Source organism: Entelurus aequoreus, linkage group LG26, assembly GCF_033978785.1.
Source record: "Entelurus aequoreus isolate RoL-2023_Sb linkage group LG26, RoL_Eaeq_v1.1, whole genome shotgun sequence".
Taxonomy (NCBI): domain Eukaryota; kingdom Metazoa; phylum Chordata; class Actinopteri; order Syngnathiformes; family Syngnathidae; genus Entelurus; species Entelurus aequoreus.
Genome location: NC_084756.1, coordinates 24,359,924 through 24,383,263, shown reverse-complemented (window position 1 = coordinate 24,383,263; position 23,340 = coordinate 24,359,924). Strand labels below are relative to the sequence as shown.

Sequence of the window (23,340 nt, the reverse complement as noted above, 5' to 3'; positions counted from 1 at the left end):
ATGTCAGCTGCATTCGGGCGGAAGGCGGGGTACACCCTGGACAAGTCGCCACCTCATCGCAGGGCCAACACAGACAGACAGACAACATTCACACACTAGGGCCCATTTAGTGTTTATATTCGTTACTTAAATTTCGGCAGATCCAAGCTGCCCACAAGGATCACGTGATTGGCAATTGTTACTAATTGAGGATGAAGCTAACATGTAAATTCATTTTAAAAGTTTGAAATTGCAAATCTTCGACTCTAGTGATTTTACAATGTTCAACAGGGGTGTACAAAGCGCAACCCGTTTTCAGCTCACATCTTTGATATCGCCCTCTCAATATTGTAGAAATCGGTTTATAAATTAAATATATCATATATTGATATATTTATGTATGATATATATACATACTGTATATCATACACCTATTTTCTTTGCTATTTATCATATAAAACAGTGCTGACCTACATTAGATTGGTTTTAGCATCCAAATGTTATGTTAGTGGAACTATGACTTTGAGGACCAGTCATAGACAATTTAGAGTGAAAAGCACATTTTATTTTCACTCGCATACAAAACATTCTAACTTGGATCGTTTCCCTGGCGTCGAGACTCTCCCAAAGGACAGTGCGGCGGAGACACAACAAACTCCCTTCCTGTCTCTCATGGACACACACCTGTTGTTGACTTTGGACTAGCGACTGCACAGACATCAAGGCCGCGGAACAGAGACACACTACGGACTTACACGCACACACTTGCAACCACAAAAATATACGCCACATACACACCCCCCCCCCCCCCAACGCAAATCCCATAGGGGTGATGAATGGATGGTCAGCGCCTGAGAGCTGCAGCCTACCATCATGACCTCGCACTCCCTTCCCTCTGCTGCTAGATATCTCGAGATGTACGTTGTAATATGTATATGTGCTTTGCTATGGAGGTTTTTTCCCAATCCAGACTGGGCCCCCTTAGGAGGCCAGTCTAGATTGTATTTTTTTACTCATCCTTCCCCAGCGTTTTACCTTTTCCCCCCCCATCTTTTACAGGGCGCCTTGTGGTGACCCCCGTTCTGTAACCCCGTACACTGTTTGTTTTGTCTAATCTTGAACGGGTTTGTGCTGAAAACAAAGTTTTGTTGTACTTGCGCAATGACAATAAAGACCTACCTACCTAGGTAAATAAAATAACATACATCACGTCTTCCTGCCATCATACAAACATTTGACAAGAATAAATGTTAGGCATAAATGTGCCTTTATTGAAAACAAAGGAGTATGAAAAGGTTTGTCATTTGAAAAGTAGTTTTTGCCCACGAACTGAGCTACAAAATTAAAACTTTAGAGATGATCACTTCAGAAGCCTCAACACCTTTTCCCGCTTCTCTCGTCATGAAGGTCATGGCAGTAAATTTAGCGTTTGTTCCCTTAACAAATATTCTTTCAAAAAACATGGATGACGCTCAAGTTGTCGGACACTACGAACCTTCTACACTTGCGCAACTATGCGTACATTATTAATCAGTTTTCCAACCCTTTTCTGCAAGTTCATCAGTAGTAGCAGTGGTTTACATACACAAAAAGACATGTCAAGGTTCCAAAATGTGACTGTTATAACTTTGCTGCCAAAAATGATTGACCAGATATTCAATGGAGAACGTACAGACCCTGAAAGCATCACCAACAATTCATTTCATCCATCCATCCATTTTCTACCGCTTATTCCATCATAATTGGAAATTAAAAATGCAAATTGTGTTCCTCCAACTAATGGCCAATATAATTTTGACACAAGTTTTCAGTTAATGCAGTAAAGGGTTGAGCAATTAAACATGTCTGTTATTAAATATTCACTTTCTTCCCTCCCTGGTGCTCTTTTTTCCCCCCATGAGAGATCGTGAAATCCGTTCTTCAGAATGACTGGAGGACAGTTGCTTCTCTTTGGGGTCTTCTGGCATGGCTGTGAACTGCGAAGGCCGTGTTTATTGCGCCGCTTCCGTTTCCTCGCTCGGCTGTCCTGCTGCCGTTTCTGCCGTCTTTGTGGCCTGAGCGACACGGGAGGAAAAGGAGCGCATGTCATTTACGCCGCAGGGTAGTAGGGATGATGCTTGATGAGAAATTATCGAGTTCGAGCCCATTATCAAATCCTCTTATCGAATCCAGATAGGTTGTTGTATATGGAAAAAAACACAATATTTGGTTTAAAAAGCTCACTTTGATTTTATAAGAAAAAAATAAAATAAAATAAATAAATATTGTCTGTTACCCCCCTAAAAAAATAAAATAAATAAATATTGACTATTGTTACCCAAAGTATATTAAGTGGGATTTTTCAGACAAACAAATATATACAGTAACACAAAAACAATCTGTCTCTGTGATCACTATAGGTGTATAAATAATAATATAGTGTTAAATACAATCAGTCCCTTGGGCACAAAACTGAAAATACAGCTCTCCAAAAAGTGCACTTCTTCTGCTATTGGAACATACTAACTACACACACAGGCAGACAGCTAACAAACAATCCAAGACATCTAATAAAGTTCCAAAGCAGATGAATCCATTTATGCTCTTTATTGTTGTTGATCTTGCTTTGTCTTTTCCTATAAATAAATGATAAATGGGTTATACTTGTATAGCGCTTTTCTACCTTCAAGGTACTCAAAGCGCTTTGACACTATTTCCACATTCACCCATTCACACACACATTCACACACTGATGGAGGGAGCTGCCATGCAAGGCGCTAACCAGCAGCCATCAGGAGCAAGGGTGAAGTGTCTTGCCCAAGGACACAACGGACGTGACTAGGATGGTAGAAGGTGGGGATTGAACCCCAGTAACCAGCAACCCTCCGATTGCTGACACAGCCACTCTACCAACTTCGCCACTTTACTTTTGTCTTGAACTGGACTGTTATTATATTTTGTTAAACTGAAATACACACAATGACAAATGTATAAGTTATGTGATTCAATTAACATACTGCAATGTAATACACAATATGTAAATATTAGCTTCACACAAATATACAGTACTATCATCAAACAAATACTTCTGAGTGTTGAAACTATTTCGATGGTGGAAATACACGACTGGCAGCCATTTTAAGTCCTCAAAACATCCATTGAAACAGTGCACAAAAATCATTTTTCAATAAACATCTTAGTATCAAATTTAACTACTTTCCACCTTAATATTGAGTTACATAAACAAGTTAAACAGTTTACTTACAGACTTATCTTTTCCAAGGCTTGTAAGAGCTAACACAACTTGTCTACTTCTCAATTGTCTCATGAACTGGACTAACATCGTCAACCCGGAAGTGCCCAAACTAATGACGCGTAGTATTTTCATATCGCCACAAGGTGTCAGTAAGAGTCTACAATCAAATTGGCATAACATTGCCCATTTGGGATTCGTTCCCAGGGATTCGAATAAAGAACCAACTCTTTTGCTTTACTATAGTGGTCTCGATAACGGGAACCGGTTCTCAAAAAGGGATTCGAGTCCATGGAATCGGTTCTTTTCTTATCGAACAACCGGGAGAATCGGCTTCGAACATCATCCCTACAGGGTATTGACTCTTAGTCAAACAAACGGACATGTTAGAATGTGAAACTGTAAAAGTGATGTCAACATTGTAACCGTATACATGTTCTAAACACATCACTAGGTGACTTATTTGTTTTTTTAAGTTATTAAACATGTCTGGGGGAAAAAAAAAAAAATCATCCGTGTTTTCAGTTGGAAATGTACCTTCTTTTTCTTCTTCTTTTGTGCTTTCCGGCTAGCAGAGCTCTGTAGTAAAGTCTAGAAAAGAGACAAGGGTCAGTGTAAGAGATGTCCTGAAGTCCAGATAGGGTCCAAAGTGAGACACTCGGGCTGCACGATTTTGAGAAAAAAAACCTAATTGTGATTTTTCTCACTAAAATTGCTATTCGATTTGCAATTTTGTATTTTATACATACAAACGCATAAGCGAAAATAACAAGTGAAGGAAGACGTGTTACTTTTAGACTGTCAATCTACTTATTTTGGTCTCAAAATGCCACACTTTAGAAAAATATGCAAAAATGTACTTAAAAAAATAATTGGCTTTATGCAGACTCAGCTTTTGTCTACACCATGCTCTTAAACTGAAGAAACAATCGATAATAACTAGAGATGTCCGATAATGGCTTTTTTGCCGATATCCGATAATCCGATATTGTCCAACTCTTAATTAGTGATTCCGATATCAACCGATACCAATATATGCAGTCGTGGAATGAACACATTATTATGCCTAATTTTGTTGTGATGCCCCGCTGGATGCATTAAACAATGTAACAAGGTTTTCCAAAATAAATCAACTCAAGTTATGGAAAAAATGCCAACATGGCACTGCCATATTTATTATTGAAGTCACAAAGTGCATTATTTTTTTTAATATACCTCAAAACAGCAGCTTGGAATTTGGGACATGCTCTCCCTGAGAGAGCATGAGGAGGTTGAGGTGGGCAGGGTTGAGGTGTGGAGGGGTAGGGGGCAGTGGGGGGTGTATATTTTAGCGTCCCGGAAGAGTTAGTGCTGCAAGGGGTTCTGGGTATTTGTTCTGTTGTGTTACGGTGCGGATGTTCTCCCGAAATGTGTTTGTCATTCTTGTTTGGTGTGGGTTCACAGTGTGGCGCATATTTGTAACAGTGTTAAAGTTGTTTATACGGCCACCCTCAGTGTGACCTGTATGGCTGTTGACCAAGTATGCATTGCATTCACTTGTGTGTGTGTGAAAAGCCGTAGATATTATGTGATTGGGCCGGCACGCAAAGGCAGTGCCTTCAAGGTTTATTGGCGCTCTGTACTTCTCCCTGCGTCCGTGTACACAACGGGGTTTTAAAAAGTCATAAATTTTACTTTTTGAAACCGATACCGATCATTTTGATACCGATACCGATAATTTCTGATATTACATTTTAAAGCATTTATCGGCCGATATCATCGGACATCCCTAATAAAAACTGTACAGTGATTATAATGTACTGTAATCATAACATAAATCATGTAACCATTTAAAAGGATATAAACTACCATTTCTCATTACTGTCGAATTGTTTACCATTGTACTTTAATTGGAAGGTAAATAACTATCCTAAATAAATAAAAAATACAACTGACTCATTTTATTTAAATAAATATTAAACATCTATAAGTGCATTTTTTCCCCAGTTAGAAAAACTGTGATAGGCGTTGCCATCACGTAATCACCACGTATCCGCTCATTCGTCCGTGTTGATGGGCTCATATTGCCCATCCCATTTGAAGGCGAAATATTACCACACGGGACATTTGGCTTTGTAATCCTATTTTTTTCCTCTTAATTTTTGTTACTAGCAGAATTTCTCACTCGGGAGTAGAGAGGCTAGCTGTCCGTGCTTCCTGTGGGTGTAAACCTGGCGGTCTGAGATTGTGGATGACTGAAAAGAGGGCTCACTACGTTCAGTTAATTCTACAGTTGAATAAACGCGCTCAGGTGCTGAGAGCAACGCACAGAGTGAGACCTCTTTCTGCCAGTTTAAAGCAAATGCTGAATAAACGCGCAACTCAACAATTCTGATTGGACAACTTGTCTGTCACTCTAAAAAAACAACACATATTGCGATTACGTTATCGCACTAATTAAAACCTCAATGTCGATTAATCGTGCAGCCCTATAGAACACTAGTCTAAAATATAATTAAACATGAAAGTGTCAGAAAAATTGTATGTAAATTATCAAAAAACTTTCCGTTCTCTGAGTTCCCAATGAACAGACAAGAGGCTGTCTTTGTTGCACCAAGCAAAGGCTTGGAAAATTCCATTGTGTACGATGGGAGGAGACGGGAGGGGGTTATCTATTGTCATCGAAGACCTGCTCAAGCTGAATCCAGGACTAGGCCAAGCCCGAGGCATCTTTTTCTTTTGTGTTAATGTGACCGAAAACCATGACTGTTTACATACTCCCCATTCCTTTAGAAACAGATGTTATGTAAACAGGGAAAGTCCAAATAAAAAGAGGTGGCGTACAATCTTTCGCCAGAGCGTGGTTGACACTGTAAGAGGTTACATGTTGACACGTTTCTCCTCAATTGAGCAAAATTGAATTCTGCCTCTGTTTGATTCTTTGCTTCTTGTCTTGTTTAATAGATGTCATCAGTGTTTGAACCTGACAGAAAGGGTTTACCGGTAGCTTGTTTAACTGGCCCCCTTTGGTCCTTGGATTTTTCAGTATATGTCCTCTGTAAAGCTGACTTGTACCTTTAGCTCTGGGTCCTGGACCTCATGCTCCGACTTGTACAACTCTGGCTCAAAGGGGAAGTTGGTGATTCTGTGAGGGCCGTTGGGCATCAGCAGCACGGTGAACTTAAACTGAGCTACCAACTCCCCTGCAAGCAAGGACACAAAGACAGGTGGAAGATCAGCGTGTGTGGAAGACATTGGGAGGGAAACACTTTTACCTTCTTTCTCGTGCAGGACACTGAAGGGCTGCAGCAACTCGTGCTTGGCACATTCCACCACTCCCAGCCGGGCTTTGGCCTCGTCTTCAAACGCCCTGGGGGGAAAACGGTCAGAAGCATCGGTAACATTTCACGATTCCATCTGGAGTACGAGTTTTCTCACCTGAGAGTGAAGGGCATGACGTCAAAGCGCCGCTCGACCTCACTGAAGAACGTACGGGAAGTCTTCATCTTCAGGCCGTACTGCTTACTAGGGTCCCTTTTGTAAATGGTGGTCCTCAAACCTCCATCTCTGGCCTGATGTCAGAAGAGGGGATCCTCAATCCAGCACTCCACACAAATTCTAAATAATCTTACGGCGTCAGGCCACTGACCTTTCCTTCGCCTGTGCTGACCAAGACGTCCACCGCGTAAACTTCGTGCACCTCAAACTCCGCCTTCTCGTGGTCCTTCCTGGATGCGACGAAACAAGGCAGAAAATATTTGACAACAGGTGTCACTCAACAGGGCATGTTTTGGAAAATGACAATGCTGCCATTTCTACTGGAAATCAAAGGACCATTAGGGATAGGTATGGACACTTGGCACCATAGCAGGACTGATGACGGTGTTGCCAGTGGCAACCAGACCGAAAAAACATCAGTTCTATATTTAGCTTAATGAATTTAGGTTAGCTTAATGAATTTAGGTACCGTATTTTATGGACTATAAGTATGGCGTCTCATTAGTGCCAAAAATCCAAGCGCATAAAAACTGTTATCGCGCGCTGATTCTCCACTTCGTGCGAGTGCGCGACACCCTTTTGCGCGCGCGTGGTGCCCTTGTGCGCGCGCGTGGTGCCCTTGTGCGCGCGCGTGGTGCCCTTGTGCGCGCGCGCCGTCTCGGTCTGTGCGCTCTCTGTGTACTCCTGGGATCTCTCCTCGCGCTGTCATGTTTCGTTTTGGCACTTTGGGGGCGGGCATGCTTAGACGGCCCCTTCTTTCTGATTGGCTGTGAGCATTTTTCATATGAGCCAATCAGAAGTATAGCAGGGCGGGTCATCGTCAATATGTATCAAGATTTACGGAGGAAGAAATGGATAAAAAAATGGCGGCTGAAAAAGAGGTAAGTTGAGGGACACAGTTAGTGTGTCCCTCAAGTGTCAAGATTAATATCTCTCTTTTCATACACATACAACCAGTCGACAGATGTCAGTCAATGATAGAAATTATATTTTCAAATGTTTTCTTTCCTCACTTGTCTGTTTTAAAAAATATTTGTATTTATTTAATATTTGTATATGTAAATATTGAATGTATGCCACAATGTGGCATATTAATTTTCTTTCCTCTATCGACTTGAAGTTTACACCAGAGTCTACCCGAACCCACTTATCTATGCATACTTCATATCAGGACCACATGATTAGCATATGGGCCTAATTATTGATGTTATGATTGCAATTACTATTTTAGTAGAATAATGAATGACAGGTTGTCACTACAATTAATGAATATGGTTATAATATTACTATAAAAAGTATTTACGTTTCTGCAAACAACTCAAACTATGAAAAATTAGATATCAGCCCAGATCAGTATAGATGGCAGAGTTAAAAATATGTATTTACTTGAAAATTGAGCAAGTTATGGTTATTTAAATAGTACATGTTCCTTGACATCTATGTACTGGGCGGGGCAAGCTGCCTGAGGTAAGATGGCCGCCACGTTGCTCCTCCATTGACTGACAGCGCTTAGAGCCAATCAGAAAGAAGGGGCCGTCCAAGCATACCCACCCCCAAAGTGCCAAAACGAAACATGACAGCGCACAGACCGAGACGGCGCGCGCACACAAAGGCACCACGCGCGCGCAAAAAGGTGTCGCGCGCTGCGCACGAAGTGGAGAATCAGCGTGCGATAACAGTTTTTATGCGCTTGGATTTTTGGCACTAATGTGACGCCATATATAAGTCGTAGTTTTTTTCATAGTTTGGCCGGGGGTGCGACTTATACTCAGGAGTGACTTATGTGTGAAATGATGAACACATTAGCGTAAAATATGAAATAATATTATTGATGTCATTGACGTAAGAGACTAGACGTATAAGATTTCATGGGATTTAGCGATTAGGAGTGACAGTAAACGTATAGCATGTTCTATATGTTATAGTTATTTGAATGACTCTTACCATAATATGTTACGTTAACATAGCAGTTGGTTATTTATGCCTCATATAACGTACACTTATTCAGCCTGTTGTTCACTATTCTTTAGACATTTTCAATTGCCTTTCAAATGTCTATCCTTGCTGTTGGCTTTTAGCAAATACATTTCCCCAAAAATGCGACTTATATATGTTTTTTTCCTTCTTTATTATGCATTTTCGGCCAGTGCGACTTATACTCCGGAGCGACTTATAGTCCGAAAAATAAGGTAATAACTTTTGCTTATGACCGATACAATCCCTAGGGCTGGCCAGTATACCGATATCACAGTTAATAATGGTATGTTTTGGAGATATACAGAACAGGCCAAAAGTTTGCACACCTTCTCATTTCAATGCATTTTCTTTATTTTCGTGACTATTTACATTGTAGATTGTCACTGAAGGCATCAAAACTATGACACCTGTGAAGTGGAAACCCTTTCAGGTGACTACCTCTTGAAGTTCATCGAGAGAATTCCAAGATTGTGAAAAGCAGTAATCAGAGCAGAGGGTGGCTATTTTGAAGAAACTAGAATATAAAACATGTTTTCAGTTATTTCACCTTTATTTGGTTAAGTACATAACTCCACATGTGTTCATTCATCAATCTACAATGTAAATAGTCATGAAAATAAAGAAAACCCATTGAATAAGAAGGTGTGTCCAAACTTTTGGCCTGTACTGTATATTTGAGGAAATACTGCCATCTTTTGGTGTGCCTTTTTTTTGGCCGTTTGCAGCCAATGTGACCCGGCCGGCATTGTAGCTGAAGAAGGGTCCGGAGTTGCCACATTTGCCTTCGCGCACAGCCGACACGTCAGCACCTCAATTTTGGCGGCTCCTCTTTATTAACATGAGGTAACAAAATTGAACAGAACAGCTGTCAGAGCCGACAAAATGCCGCCGCTAACTGCTAAAGCTTACAAAAACTGATTTCCAGACACCGTATGGATTCAAATGTAAAAAGTATTCATCCCTACATTGGCACAATAATCCGCAAAAAATAAAATGTATTGTCCATCCATTTTCTACTGCTTGTCCCTCTTATTGCCATCCATCCATCCATCCTCCTCCGCTTATCCGAGGTCGGGTCGCGGGGGCAGCAGCCTAAGCAGGGAAACCCAGACTTCCCGCTCCCCAGCCACTTGGTCCAGCTCTTCCCGGGGGATCCCGAGGCGTTCCCAGGCCAGCCGGGAGACATAGTCTTCCCAACGTGTCCTGGGTCTTCCCCGTGGCCTCCTACCGGTCGGACGTGCCCTAAACACCTCCCCAGGGAGGCGTTCGGGTGGCATCCTGACCAGATGCCCGAACCACCTCATCTGGCTCCTCCCTCTTATTGCATTTGACTAAATGTTCATGTTTTTCTTGGTGTAAATTTTAAAAGCACAGATTAAACATGTTAACAATAGCCTATACCTAAGGACAATCTGCACATGTAATTAGTTTTCAGCCAAGGCACACTTCAGTACAGTATGTCAATGATTAAAACAGTACCGTATTTTTCGGACTATAAGTCACTCCGGAGTATAAGTCGCACCGGCCGAAAATGCATAATAAAGAAGGAAAAAAACACATACACTGCCGTTCAAAAGTTTGGGGTCACATGTAAATGTCCTTATTTTTGAAGGAATAGCACTGTACTTTTCAATGAAGATAACTTTAAACTAGTCTTAACTTTACAGAAATACACTCTATACATTGCTAATGTGGTAAATGACTATTCTAGCTGCAAATGTCTGCTTTTTGCTGCAATATCTACATAGGTGTATAGAGGCCCATTTCCAGCAACTATCACTCCAGTGTTCTAATGGTACAATGTGTTTGCTCATTGGCTCAGAAGGCTAATTGATGATTAGAAAACCCTTGTGCAATCATGTTCACACATCTGAAAACACTTTAGCTCGTTACAGAAGCTACAAAACTGACCTTCCTTTGAGCAGATTGAGTTTCTGGAGCATCACATTTGTGGGCTCAATTAAACGCTCAAAATGGCCAGAAAAAGAGAACTTTCATCTGAAACTCCTCAGTCTATTCTTGTTCTTAGAAATGAAGGCTATTCCACTAAATTGTTTGGGTGACCCCAAACTTTTGAACGGTAGTGTATAAGTCGCATTCTTTGGGGAAATGTATTTGCTAAAAGCCAACAGCAAGAATAGACATTTGAAAGGCAATTTAAAATAATTAGTGAACAACAGGCTGAATAAGTGTACGTTATATGAGGCATAAATAACCAACTGCTATGTTAACGTAACATATTATGGTAAGAGTCATTCAAATAACTATAACATATAGAACATGCTATACGTTTACCAAACAATCTGTCACTCCTAATCGCTAAATCCCATGAAATCTTATACGTCTAGTCTCTTACGTCAATGACATCAGTAATATTATTGGATATTTTACGCTAATGGGTTCATCATTTCACACATAAATCGCTCCAGAGTATGAAAAAAACTGCGATTTATAGTCGGAAAAATACGGTAATGGGATTATAACATTTGTGGTGTTTCTTTACAAAGTACTTTCATCACTGGCAAGCATATTTACAATATTTATTGTTTTTGCAGGTCTGTTAAACGGTGAGAGATTCCAGAAACTGGACTGGGAACCTAGGTTGGTGTAAATTGGCTCCAATAAAAACTACTGAGTCTGGAGGCCCAACTCGACATACCTCTGCTGGTCTGTTGGGTTCTGAATAATGGTCTTCTCCCCATCGATAACGTGCTGCTTGAGCTGATGAGACAGCATACCTTCAAGGGAAGACATTCATGGAAGTTAGAAAAAGTCATGAAAATGTGCAAAAGATGTTCTCACCCTCGATAGGTGTGCATTTGAATGACTGGGAGATCTTATTCCAGGCCTCTGTCACCTGCGTGTTCTGTATGTTTCAAAGTAGATCTTGTTTATACTTGTGAGCTGCGTTAATAAGACTTGATTGAGTAATAAGCGTACCTGGCCTCCAGGTTTGACAAGGCGAAGGGCAGCTTCCGCACACTGATGGGCTGCTTTGATGACGTCGGCTTTGCGGCCCGTGATGGGGTTCTCCTGCAGCGAGGACAAGAAGTTCAATACAGATGCAACAGTAAGTGCTTGTTGACATTAGAGCTGGGCCATATGGCGGAAAAATGTATCACAACATACGTTTTTTTCATATTGGTCAAAATCAATAATTATTTATATGTTTTATGACCTATGGAAAATATGGACCAGGAGAAAAATATATTAAATGTTAACATTTATATTCCAAATAAAACCTTCCTCTGATTATAATCCCCTCAGCTAAATAGCAATACAAGTAGGGCTGGGCGATATGGCCTTTTATTAATATCTCAATATTTTTAGTCCATGTCACGATACACGTTATATATGTGGATATTTTGCTTTAGCCTTGAATGAACACTTGATGCATATAATCACAGCAGTATGATGATGCTATGTGTCTACATTAGGGCTGCAACAACTACCGTCATTTCCGGACTATAAGCCGCACCTGCCTATAAGCCGCACCAGCTAGATTTAGGGGAAAATACAGATTGCTCCATATATAAGCCGCACCCGACTATAAGCCGCAGGCGTTTTGATGTGTAATTAGCGTAGTATATAGGGGTTCCTGCTACCACGGAGGGGATTGTCGGGACAGAGATGACTGTTTGGGAACGCAAAGCCTCCCATTTATTAACAATAAATCTTTCAATCATTCAATCAAACTTTCACATCTTTGACATGGCGAACAGCATTCGTGCAGAGTACAAATAATACAACGGTATTACCGGTAGTCAGTCTTTAATCATTGTGTCATCGTCTTCCTCCTGCGTACTAAAACCACCAAAATCCTCTTCGTCGGTGTCGGAGAAGAACAGGTCCAAAATGGCGTCGTCAGCCAAGTCAAGGGTACGTGCAGCAGCTCTATTTCCTTCTTTGACAGCCAGATCGATTGCCTTTAACTTAAAAGCAGCATCATATGCACTTCTCCGTTTGTTTTCCATATTGAGGGTGTTTGCATGAACACTTCCTTCGCGCAAACTGTCGCTGACGCTCTCCTACTCTTTGTTTTGCTCTCAGTAGTGTGCGCCCCTGGTTACCGTAAGCCGTAAAAAAAGCCGTAAAAAAGCCGCACCGTCGTAAAAGCCGCAGGGACCAAAACGAGGGGAAAAAGTAGCGGCTTATAGTCCGGAAATTACGGTAATCGATTAAAATCGATTATAAAAATAGTTGGCGATTAATTTAGTCATCGGTTCGTTGGATCTATGCTATGCGCATAGGCTACTTTTTAAATTTTTTATAAACCTTTATTTATAAACTGCAACATATACAAACCGCTGAGAAACAATAATCAAAATAAGTATGGTGCCAGTATGCTGTTTTTTTCAATAAAATACTGGAAAGGATAGAAATGTAGTTTGTCTCATTTATCAGATTATTAATCGATTAATCGAAGTAATAATCAACAGATTAATCGATTATCAAATTAGGTGTTAGTTGCAGCCCTAACTTATATAGCGCTTTTTCTCTAGTACAATCAAGGCGCTTTACATAGTGAAAGCCAATATCTAAGCTACATTTAAACCAGTGTGGGTGGCACTGGGAGCAAGTGGGTAAAGTGTCTTGCCCAAGGACACAACGGCAGTGACGAGGATGGCGGAAGCGGGGATCGAACCTGGAACCCTCAAGTTGCTGGCACGGCCACTCTACCAACCGAGCTATACCGCCCCAAGTTTATTTTCGTTAATTGAATTACCAAGTATTGGCCCAGGTCTAGAAATGACCTTTTCGCAAATGTTATGTGGGCAAAAATAATGTATTTGTAAGTTGATTTAAGTGTGCAACAAGACAAAGATGCTGCACTGGGACTTGGTGAGTTGTTGGACATAACCGGTTCCACAGTATGTGTTGTGAAAAAGAAGTCATCTTACCTTAGTGGCTCCCACCACAAAGCTGTGTGCAACATTGGCAATGAAGCCGTCGACGTGAACGCCGAGGTCACTAGAGAAACACAAACAACATTTCAGGGCCATGTACATGCGGCCCCCTGCGTTTAACCATCACACTCAACATAGTTATGAAATGTACAGTTAAAACATATTCAATCGCTGTGTTTCCCCATAGCTTATAACACACATGTGATGCCAATTCAAGTTTGACAAGGACCATTTTACTGCACCATAAAGTGTCCAATTGCTGGGGTGCAATCACGTGACCACGAGGCAACTTCCGGCCTCCCTCTAGAGTCCCATTAGGCTACTGTTTATTTACCTGCATCAGTGCACATTTGGGTGTATATTAATAAGTTTAGAGGCAAATATACAAGAGATCATGATAAATAACAATGATTACCGGTACCGATGATTGTCACACACACTAGGTGTGTCGAAATTATTCTCTGCATTTGACCCATCACCCTTGATCACCCCCTGGGAGGTGAGGGGAGTAGTGAGCAGCAGCGGTGGCCGCGCCCGGGAATAATTTTTGGTGATTTAACCCCCAATTCCAACCCTTGATGCGGAGTGCCAAGCAGGGAGGTAATGGCTCCCATTTGTATAGTCTTTGGTATGACTCGGCCGGGGTTTGAACTCACAAACTACCCATCTCAGGGCGGACACTCTAACCCAGGGGTGTCCAAAGTGCGGCCCGCAGCTAGTTTTTAAACGGCCCGCTCCGTGTCTTATAATATCCATTATGAAAAAAACAACATAAAAATTGGAATTAAAGAGCAAACAGGTGTAATGTAACGAGAAAATGTTGCAATATCGACTCTAATAACACAAAGTTGCCATGCAGGCGTCTCCCGCAATTCAAAAACTGTCATTGTTCAAAAAATAATAAAAACTTAGAATCGATGGATGGCTCCAAAGTTGGAAGTTGAAAAAATAAAAAAAAGTACAAATGTGTGTATATATATTTATATATACATACATAGAGTACAAGTTTGGACACACCTTCTCATTCAATGCATTTTCTTTATTTTCATGACTATTTACATTGTAGATTGTCACATCAAAACTATGAATGAACACATGTGGAGTTATGTACTTAACAAAAAAAAGCTGAAATAACTGGAAACATGTTTTGTATTCTAAATTCTCCAAAATAGCCACCCGTTGCTCTGATTACTGTTTTGCACACTCTTGGCATTCTCTCGATGAGCTTCAAGAGGTAGTCACCTGAAAGGGTTTTCACTTCACAGGTGTCATAGTTTTGATGCCTTCGGTGTCAATGAAAATAAAGAAAATGCATTGAAATGTGAAGGTGTGTCCAAACGTTTGGCCTGTACTCCCCCCCCCCCCCTCCACACCCCTGATTGTAAATAATGTAAATAATTCAATGTGATTATCTTGTGTGATGACTGTATTATGATGATAGTATATATGATAGTATATATCTGTATCATGAATCAATTTAAGTGGACCCCGACTTAAACAAGTTGAAAAACTTATTCGGGTGTTACCATTTAGTGGTCAATTGTACGGAATATGTACTTCACTGTGCAACCTACTAATAAAAGTCTCAATCAATCAATCAATCAAAACTGTATGTGTATATATGTATATATATATATATATATATATGATGTGTGGGGACCCTTTTGGATCCCCGAGACCTTTAGTCTGTTTTTTAAATGGTCATTGTTCAAAAAAAAAAATCAAAAGCAATGTTGTTATGTTATATCTTTCTTGTTAAGGCCCCAATTACTTCACATTAAATATTCCATTTTGAAAGATGTTTTAGGGAAAATAGTGCATATTTTGTTATTGCCATAAAACAATTGTTCTCTTTGAAAAAATAAGGCATAAAACATTAAAAAAATATAAACTTTGTGGCATGGGATAGAGCTGAAGTTAGTCTATAGATATTTAAAATGTTGAATTTATTTAGTTATTTTTTCATCACTTTAAAGGGAAACTTCGGTTTTTTTCAACCTGGGCCCTGTTTTCATAATTTTTTCTGTATATGTGAGTGCTGGATAAAACATTTTTTGAGGTCGCGCCAGTATTGAGCAGGGCAGGCAGCCTCCAGCCCAGCTAACGCTCGTACACAGGGCAACTGGCTCTCGTCAAAATTCGGCCTATAAACATGCATTTTTTTCACACTGACAGGCTCAGATAGTTACAATGAGTGTCCGACAACATACTAGAAAGGAGAAATTAACGTATGTCTCTACCTTTAGCTGGAGATCGCTGTTTTTTGCGAGCTGTGTCCAAATCTCACCACGCTACAAATCTCGTTCCGAAATCTCGCGATAACTCGCGACAAAACACCGGTGGAAAAACAGTTACCTGACTGAGGTGAAGAGAGCCATGACAGACAAACAAACAAACTTTTCTATAAAACTAAAATAACAGTCTTCGGTAATCCAACAGAAAATCACTTCAGTCATCTCTCTTCACCTCAGTCAGGTAACTGTTTTTCCACCGGTGTTTTGTCGCGAGTTATCGCGAGATTTCGGAACGAGATTTGTAGCGTGGTGAGATTTGGACACAGCTCGCAACACACAGCGATCTCCAGCTAAAGGTAGAGACATACGTTAATTTCTCCTTTCTAGTATGTTGTCGGACACTCATTGTAACTATCTGAGCCTGTCAGTGTGAAAAAAATGCATGTTTATAGGCCGAATTTTGACGAGAGCCAGTTGCCCTGTGTACGAGCGTTAGCTGGGCTGGAGGCTGCCTGCCCTGCTCAATACTGGCGCGACCTCAAAAAATGTTTTATCCAGCACTCACATATACAGAAAAAATTATGAAAACAGGGCCCAGGTTGAAAAAAACCGAAGTTTCCCTTTAATGACTAAGACCATTTTGGGTCCCTATAGGTCCTGTAGTATAGGACCTTTAAAACTCACCGAATTTGGGAAATGATTGAATTTGAAAATATAATTTTTTTTTTAATGGCCCCCACATGCTTTGATTTTTCAATGTGTGGCCCTCAGTGGAAAAAGTTTGGACAACCATGCTCTAACCCAGACCTGGGCATTGTACGGCCCGCGGGCCGCATCCGGCCCTTTGCGCATCCCTGTCCGGCCCGCGTGAGGCCAATCATAAATTACAAAATAAATTTAAAAAAGTATCTATGTCGAGTGTGCAATACAACGGTGCTGCTTTTGTTTTGAAAAGCGTTATTTGTATTACTTCCGTGTGGACGTATGCGCGTGTGCGATTGTGAGTGAATTGAACGGCGCAATTACAAATTACAAAATAAAGTTTAAAAAACATCTATGTCGTGCGCGCAATACAACTGTGCTGCTTTTATTTTGAAATGTGTTATTTATGCCGTATGTCCGGGGGGAACCTGTGAGTGAAGATGCATAGAGACAAGTGATGAGACGCTAAAAAAAGAAAAGTTGATGAGGAATGGCGTGTTTCCAACAAGAGATGGACTGCCAAGTATTTCTTTACATAAATTAATGGTAAAGCCGTGTGCTTAATGTGTGGTACACAGGTTGCTGTGTTTAAATATCATTTTAATCGCCACTACACGAAGAAACACGAGGGAAAATACCGGAATGTGCCTGATGAAGCGCGCGCAAGGGAGGCTGATGCGTTGATGGTAAAACTGCAAACCCAACAAGGACTTTGTGCCATATTTCACACCCCCAGAGATGCAGCCGTCAGGACAAGTTTCGTCATTTCTCACAAAAGCGCCAGAAAAAGTAAGGCGTTTTCTGACGGAGAGTTTATTAAGGAGTGCTTATTGGACTTTGTTGCGCTGATAATGCCCGGAGACATGGGCTGTTTTTCGCTAACTTTGGATGAGAGCTCTGATGCACTCAATTAAAGAGACAACCACAGGTAATGACTTGTTCACAGAGGTAAATGGGTGTTGGGACAAGCTGGCAGATGTGACAATCCAATCCACTTTATTTATATAGCACATTTAAACAACAAAATGTTTCCAAAGTGCTGCACAACAATATTACAAACAATATTCAAATATTATCCTTAGCTCCACCAATGACTGAATAAAAAGAAAAAACAATTACATATAAAACCAATATAAAAAACAGTATAAAATAAATATGATTAAAAACTATTTTTAACAACAGATGGTTGTCCAAATCTGATGGGGAAAAATGTTGGACAATGCAGGATAAAGTGACCATCAAAAGCAATCTGCTTTTGTATAAAGTTAAGTTAGGTTAAATTAAATTATTATTATTAATTATTATTATTATTATCATCATTATTATTTATCTTACGGTATATCAAAAATAATATTGAGCAAAATTTAATTGAAATATTGTCGTGTGGCCCTCCAGCAGTGCTCGGGTTGCTTATGCGGCCCCCGGTGAAAATTAATTGCCCACCCCTGCTCTAACCACTAGTGTGAATGTTGTCTGTCTATCTGTGTTGGCCCTGTGATGAAGTGGCGACTTGTCCCGGGTCTACCCTGCCTACCACCCGATTGTAGCTGAGATAGGCTCCAGCACCCCCCGCGACCCCGAAAGGGATAAACGGAAGAAAATGGATGGATATTCTTATATATTTACTGTACTTCCAGGACCTCCCATTAACAAGGACACAACAAAGATTATCCCATAACAATGATATTAATTCCACTGCATACGCAAACAAAGAAGACGACAAAGAGCTGGAAACAAAGTGAGGAGGGACACAACACCTACATTTTCAGCAGATCCCCGTTTTTGAGCGTGTAGTCGGGGTCACTCTTCAGCGGGGAGAAGTGGCATACACAGTTGTTGACCGAGACGCTGGTGGGAAAGGCGATGCCTGGAAGTGAAGAAGACAGAAACACAAAAGAATGTTTACAACAAACTAAACGCAAGTGGCCACCTCGCCGCCGTACCTTTCTTTATGTCCTTCTCCCTCTTGAAGACCTTTCCCGTTTCCGCCATGATGTAGGCGTCGCCTGTGTCGCAGAGGCTCAGCACCGATACGCCGGGCTTGGCGGCTTCCACGACAAGACGCAGCGCCTCTGCGTAACAAGCAGGAATTCAAACATGGCAGAATGTAAATACAAATGAAGGAACGTTAAAGCACCAAATAGCAACAGTACACTTTAATGATATATTTTATAGCGTTTGTTATCGTCATTGTAGTTCGCAATGGTGCTGAACTAAACTGTATCATATAGACCAGGGGTCACCAACGCGGTGCCCGCGGGCACCAGGTAGCCCGTAAGGACCAGATGAGTAGCCCGCTGGCCTGTTCTAAAAATAGCTCAAATAGCAGCACTTACCAGTGAGCTGCCTCTATTTTTTAAATTGTATTTATTTACTAGCAAGCTGGTCTCGCTTTGCCCAACATTTTTAATTCTAACAGAGACAAAACTCAAATAGAATTTGAAAATCCAAGAAAATATTTTAAAGACTTGGTCTTCACTTGTTTAAATAAATTCATAATTTTTTTTACTTTGCTTCTTATAACTTTCAGAAAGACAATTTTAGAGAAAAAATACAACCTTAAAAATGATTTTAGGATTTTTAAACACATATACCTTTTTACCTTTTCAATTCCTTCTTCTTCTTTCCTGACAATTTAAATCAATGATCAAGTAAATTTATTTTTTTTATTGTAAAGAATAATAAATACATTTTAATTTAATTCTTCATTTTAGCTTCTGTTTTTTCGACGAAGAATATTTGTGAAATATTTCTTCAAACTTATTATGATTAAAATTCAAAAAAATTATTCTCGAAAATCTGTAGAATCAAATTTAAATCTTATTTCAAAGTCTTTTGAATTTCTTTTAAAATTTTTGTTCTGGAAAATCTAGAAGAAATAATGATTTGTCTTTGTTAGAAATATAGCTTGGTCCAATTTGTTATGTATTCTAACAAAGTGCAGATTGGATTTTAACCTATTTAAAACAGGTCATCAAAATTCTAAAATAAATCTTAATCAGGAAAAATTACTAATGATGTTCCATAAATTCTTTTTTTAATTTTTTCAAAAAGATTCGAATTAGCTAGTTTTTCTCTTCTTTTTTTCGGTTGAATTTTGAATTTTAAAGTGTTGAAATTGAAGATAAACTATGTTTCAAAATTTAATTGTAATTTTTTTCGTGTTTTCTCCTCTTTTAAACCGTTCAATTAAGTGTAAATATCATTAATTATCAATAATAACAAAGTTAAAGGTAAATTGAGCAAATTGGCTATTTCTGGCAATTTATGTAAGTGTGTATCAAACTGGTAGCCCTTCGCATTAATTACTACCCAAGAAGTAGCTCTTGCTTTCAAAAAGGTTGGTGACCCCTGATATAGACTATACCTGGGCAAAATACGGACCGGGGAACATATGCGGCCCGTTAAGATTTTCAATCCAGCCCGCTGGACGTTCTACATATTTTTTTTTTTACCTTTAACATCAAAACTGTCGCCGCCATTATGATGTACAGTGCTGGTTTTAAATGACCATAAGTGTTGAGCTATAGAAATTATTTCAGTGGTTGAAATCTGCGCTTTTGGGTGTTGATCAGAATCAGGTGTCCTAATCACTTGGCCCGGTGTATCAAATCAAGCACTTAGCCATGGAGACTGTTTCTACAGACATTTGTGAAAGAATGGGCCGCTCTCAGTGATTTCCAGCGTGGAACTGTCATAGGATGCCACCTGTGCAACAAATCCAGTCCTGAAATTTCCTCGCTCCTAAAAGTTCCAAAGTCAACTGTCGGCTGTATTAAAAGAAAATGGAAGAGTTTGGGAACAACAGCAACTCAGCCACCAAGTGGTAGGCCACGTAAACTGACAGAGTGGGGTCAGCGGGTGCTGAAGCGCATAGTGCAAAGACTTTCTGCACAGTCAGTTGCTACAGAGCTCCAAACTTCACGTGGCCTTCCAATTAGCCCACGTAGAGTACGCAGAGAGTACGCAAGAATGGTGGAGAATTCCTATAAACACACTCCGCAACCTTGTGGACAGCCTTCCCAGAAGAGCTGACGATGTAGTAGCTGCAAAAGGTGGACCCACATCATATTGAACCCTATGGGTTAGGAATGGGATGGCACTTCAAGTCCATATGTGAGTCAAGGCAGGTGGCCAAATACTTTTGGCAATATGGTGTATTTCGGAATCATGTTTTCTATGTTTCGCAGTCTACTCGCTACTGACTCGCCTTGGACTAGCCCGTGTCATGGCGAACGATAGTTGTTTGTTAGTTTGTTCGTTAACAACATCACACAAAAAGTTATTGCCGGGTTACAATGAAACTTTCAATAAATATCCGAATTAGAATAAGGAACAAGTGATTCAAGTTTGGGGTGATCCAGATCATTTCTATCAAGTTACGAGCCTCAAATTTATATGTGAGTCAAGGCAGGTGGCCAAATACTTTTGGCAATATAGTGTAAAAATATATATAAACATATATATACCCACAGTACATGTATACTTACACATTCATATATGTATATACACATACATGTATGTGCATAGATATACACATGAGATTATATATCAGACCTGGGCAAATTAAGGCCCGGGGGCCACATGTGGCCCGTTTAGCTCTCAATCTGGCCCTCCAGACATTCCCAAATAATGTTTTTAGATCTTTAAGATGGAAAGTGTAGCCGCCATTATGATGTGCAGTCATGTTTTCTAATGACTGTAATTCTTCAACTATACTAAGTATTTCAATGCTTGGAATCTGCGCTTATGGATGATATACCAGTTACTATGGTAATCTAATTAGTTACTATGGTCATCTAATTAGTTACTATGGTCATCAACGTCACAGCAGCTCAGACGAGGCACCAAGCAGTGTTGGGCGGGAAGCGTTTCCACAGACGCGGAAGGAGATTTTCACAACAAAGTTCTAAAGCTTAGTGATATATAGAGTAGAATAGAATAGAAAGTACTTTATTGATCCCTGGGGGAAATTCAGCAAATATCAGATATATCAGATTGTAGGTGGGTTTATTTTGTACCCTTTGCGTTCATAGTTCACTGTTTGTTGCATTTTTGTTGCGTTTCACTTGATTGTAAAATGTCGATTGAAAGGTGGTGTGGCATTCATATTTTGTCAATATTCAATGTTTTATCATTCATAGAAACATGTAAAAATTCCATTACGTTTTTTAAGGCGGTCTGTCGTAACGTTTTTAGCATTCAATCAGACATTATTGTGAGGGTTTGTATTAGTGTTCCTAAAAATAGATATACCGGCCCCCAGACACATTTTTTTCTCTAAATGTGGCCCCCGAGTCAAAATAATTGCCCAGGCCTGATCTATATATATATATATATATATATATATATATATATATATATATATATATATATATATGAGAGATGTCCGTTAATATCGGCCTGCCGATTTTATCGGCCGATAAATGCTTTAGAATGTAATATCGGAAATTATCGGTATCGTTTTTTTTAATTATCTGTATCGTTTTTATTTTTATTAAAATCAACATAAAAAACACAAGATACACTTACAATTAGTACACCAAGCCAAAAAACCTCCCTCCCCCATTTACACTCATTCACACAAAAGGGTTGTTTCTTCCTGTTATTAATATTCTGCTTCCTACATTATATATCAATATATATCAATACAGTCTGCAAGGGATACAGTCCGTAAGCACACATGATTGTGGTCCACTAATAGTACTAACCTTTAACAGTTAATTTTACTCATTTTCATTCATTATTAGTTTCTATGTAACTGTTTTTATATTGTTTTACTTTCTTTTTTATTCAAGAAAATGTTTTTGATTTTTTATCTTATTTTATTTTTAAAAAAAGGACCTTATCTTCACCATACCTGGTTGTCCAAATTATGCATAATAATGTGTTAATTCCACGACTGTATATATTGGTATCGGTTGATATCGGTATCGACAATTAAGGGTTTGGTCAATATTGAATATCGGCATAAAGCTATTATTGGACATCCCTAATATAAATATACCGGTATATATGCATATATATATATATATATATATATATATATATATATATATATATATATATATATATATATATATATATATATATATATAAGAGAACATTTACATGTGTGTTTACTTGAGTTACTAAACCATTACCATTCATTTACTGTAAAAAACATCGCAGCCCACTATAATACTAAATCAGGGTGACAATGACAAACTTTCCCCTTATTTATTTTCATCGCAGCAAGTTGAATTGCTGCAATCTGCTAGGAAAAGTTAGCTAGTTTGTTGTGCCAAGTAACGTGTGAGTGGCTATTTTTGTTCAAATGAATTGGATAAAACGTCACTAAGTGGGGCATTAGCAAGCCATTACTGTGATTTGTTCTTGAAGAGAGGTTTCAACAGCAAAAAAAGAAAAGAAAAATAAGCTAAGATTAGCCGCGGCTGTACGAGCCTTGCTTGCACCTGCTATGTAGCATGCTAGCCTGCTATGTAGCATGCTAGTCAGGGCGCCTCGGACATGAACCACATGGCTGCACCGTGCCAGGCCGACACCTACGGCGACTTACGGTTGGCAATGTCGCCCCCCATCTTGTACTTGGTGACCACCAGGTCGTCGGCGACGGTCTGTTCCTGCTCGCCGTCGGACATCTCGGCAGAGTTTGAATTGAGTTGGCCGGAAAAAAACGACACACAATCCCCGCGACTCCGCTCGTCTCGTGTGGGCTTCAGCCTCAGCCGGTTGGCGCCACTGGAGGGGTGGGCGGGGTCGAGGAAATATCAATATGGTCGACATCGCTATAGGACGGTTGATATTTGCCGTTTTCGTCTAACAAAAAAGT

The 23,340-nt window shown here is 39.9% G+C and overlaps 1 protein-coding gene across 1 annotated transcript; it reads right to left on the bottom strand.

Moving 5' to 3' along the window:
• Nucleotides 1–1,229: 1,229 nt before the first annotated feature.
• On the bottom strand, nucleotides 1,230–23,253 carry LOC133643416 (proliferation-associated protein 2G4-like). Its single transcript, XM_062037978.1, has 13 exons — nucleotides 23,068–23,253; nucleotides 18,452–18,580; nucleotides 18,270–18,375; nucleotides 13,567–13,636; nucleotides 11,606–11,698; nucleotides 11,468–11,531; nucleotides 11,325–11,403; nucleotides 6,840–6,918; nucleotides 6,629–6,762; nucleotides 6,466–6,560; nucleotides 6,266–6,393; nucleotides 3,749–3,802; nucleotides 1,230–2,033 (listed from the first exon to the last, which is right to left on the bottom strand). Exons 1-13 carry the CDS (start codon nucleotides 23,147–23,149, stop codon nucleotides 1,971–1,973), a joined length of 1,176 nt encoding a protein of 391 aa, XP_061893962.1. The 5' UTR covers nucleotides 23,150–23,253; the 3' UTR covers nucleotides 1,230–1,970.
• Nucleotides 23,254–23,340: the final 87 nt, after the last annotated feature.

What these genes read in the sequence shown, in the direction of transcription:
- LOC133643416 (XM_062037978.1), bottom strand. Translation starts at nt 23,149, where the DNA reads ATGTCCGACGGCGAGCAGGAACAGACCGTCGCCGACGACCTGGTGGTC. An exon ending in GTCATGCCCTTCACTCTCAG is followed by an intron (nt 6,561 to 6,628) that starts GTGAGAAAACTC and finishes TTTTCCCCCCAG; the next exon opens with GGCGTTTGAAGACGAGGCCA. An exon ending in TCCAGGACCCAGAGCTAAAG is followed by an intron (nt 3,803 to 6,265) that starts GTACAAGTCAGC and finishes TCTCTTTTCTAG; the next exon opens with ACTTTACTACAGAGCTCTGC.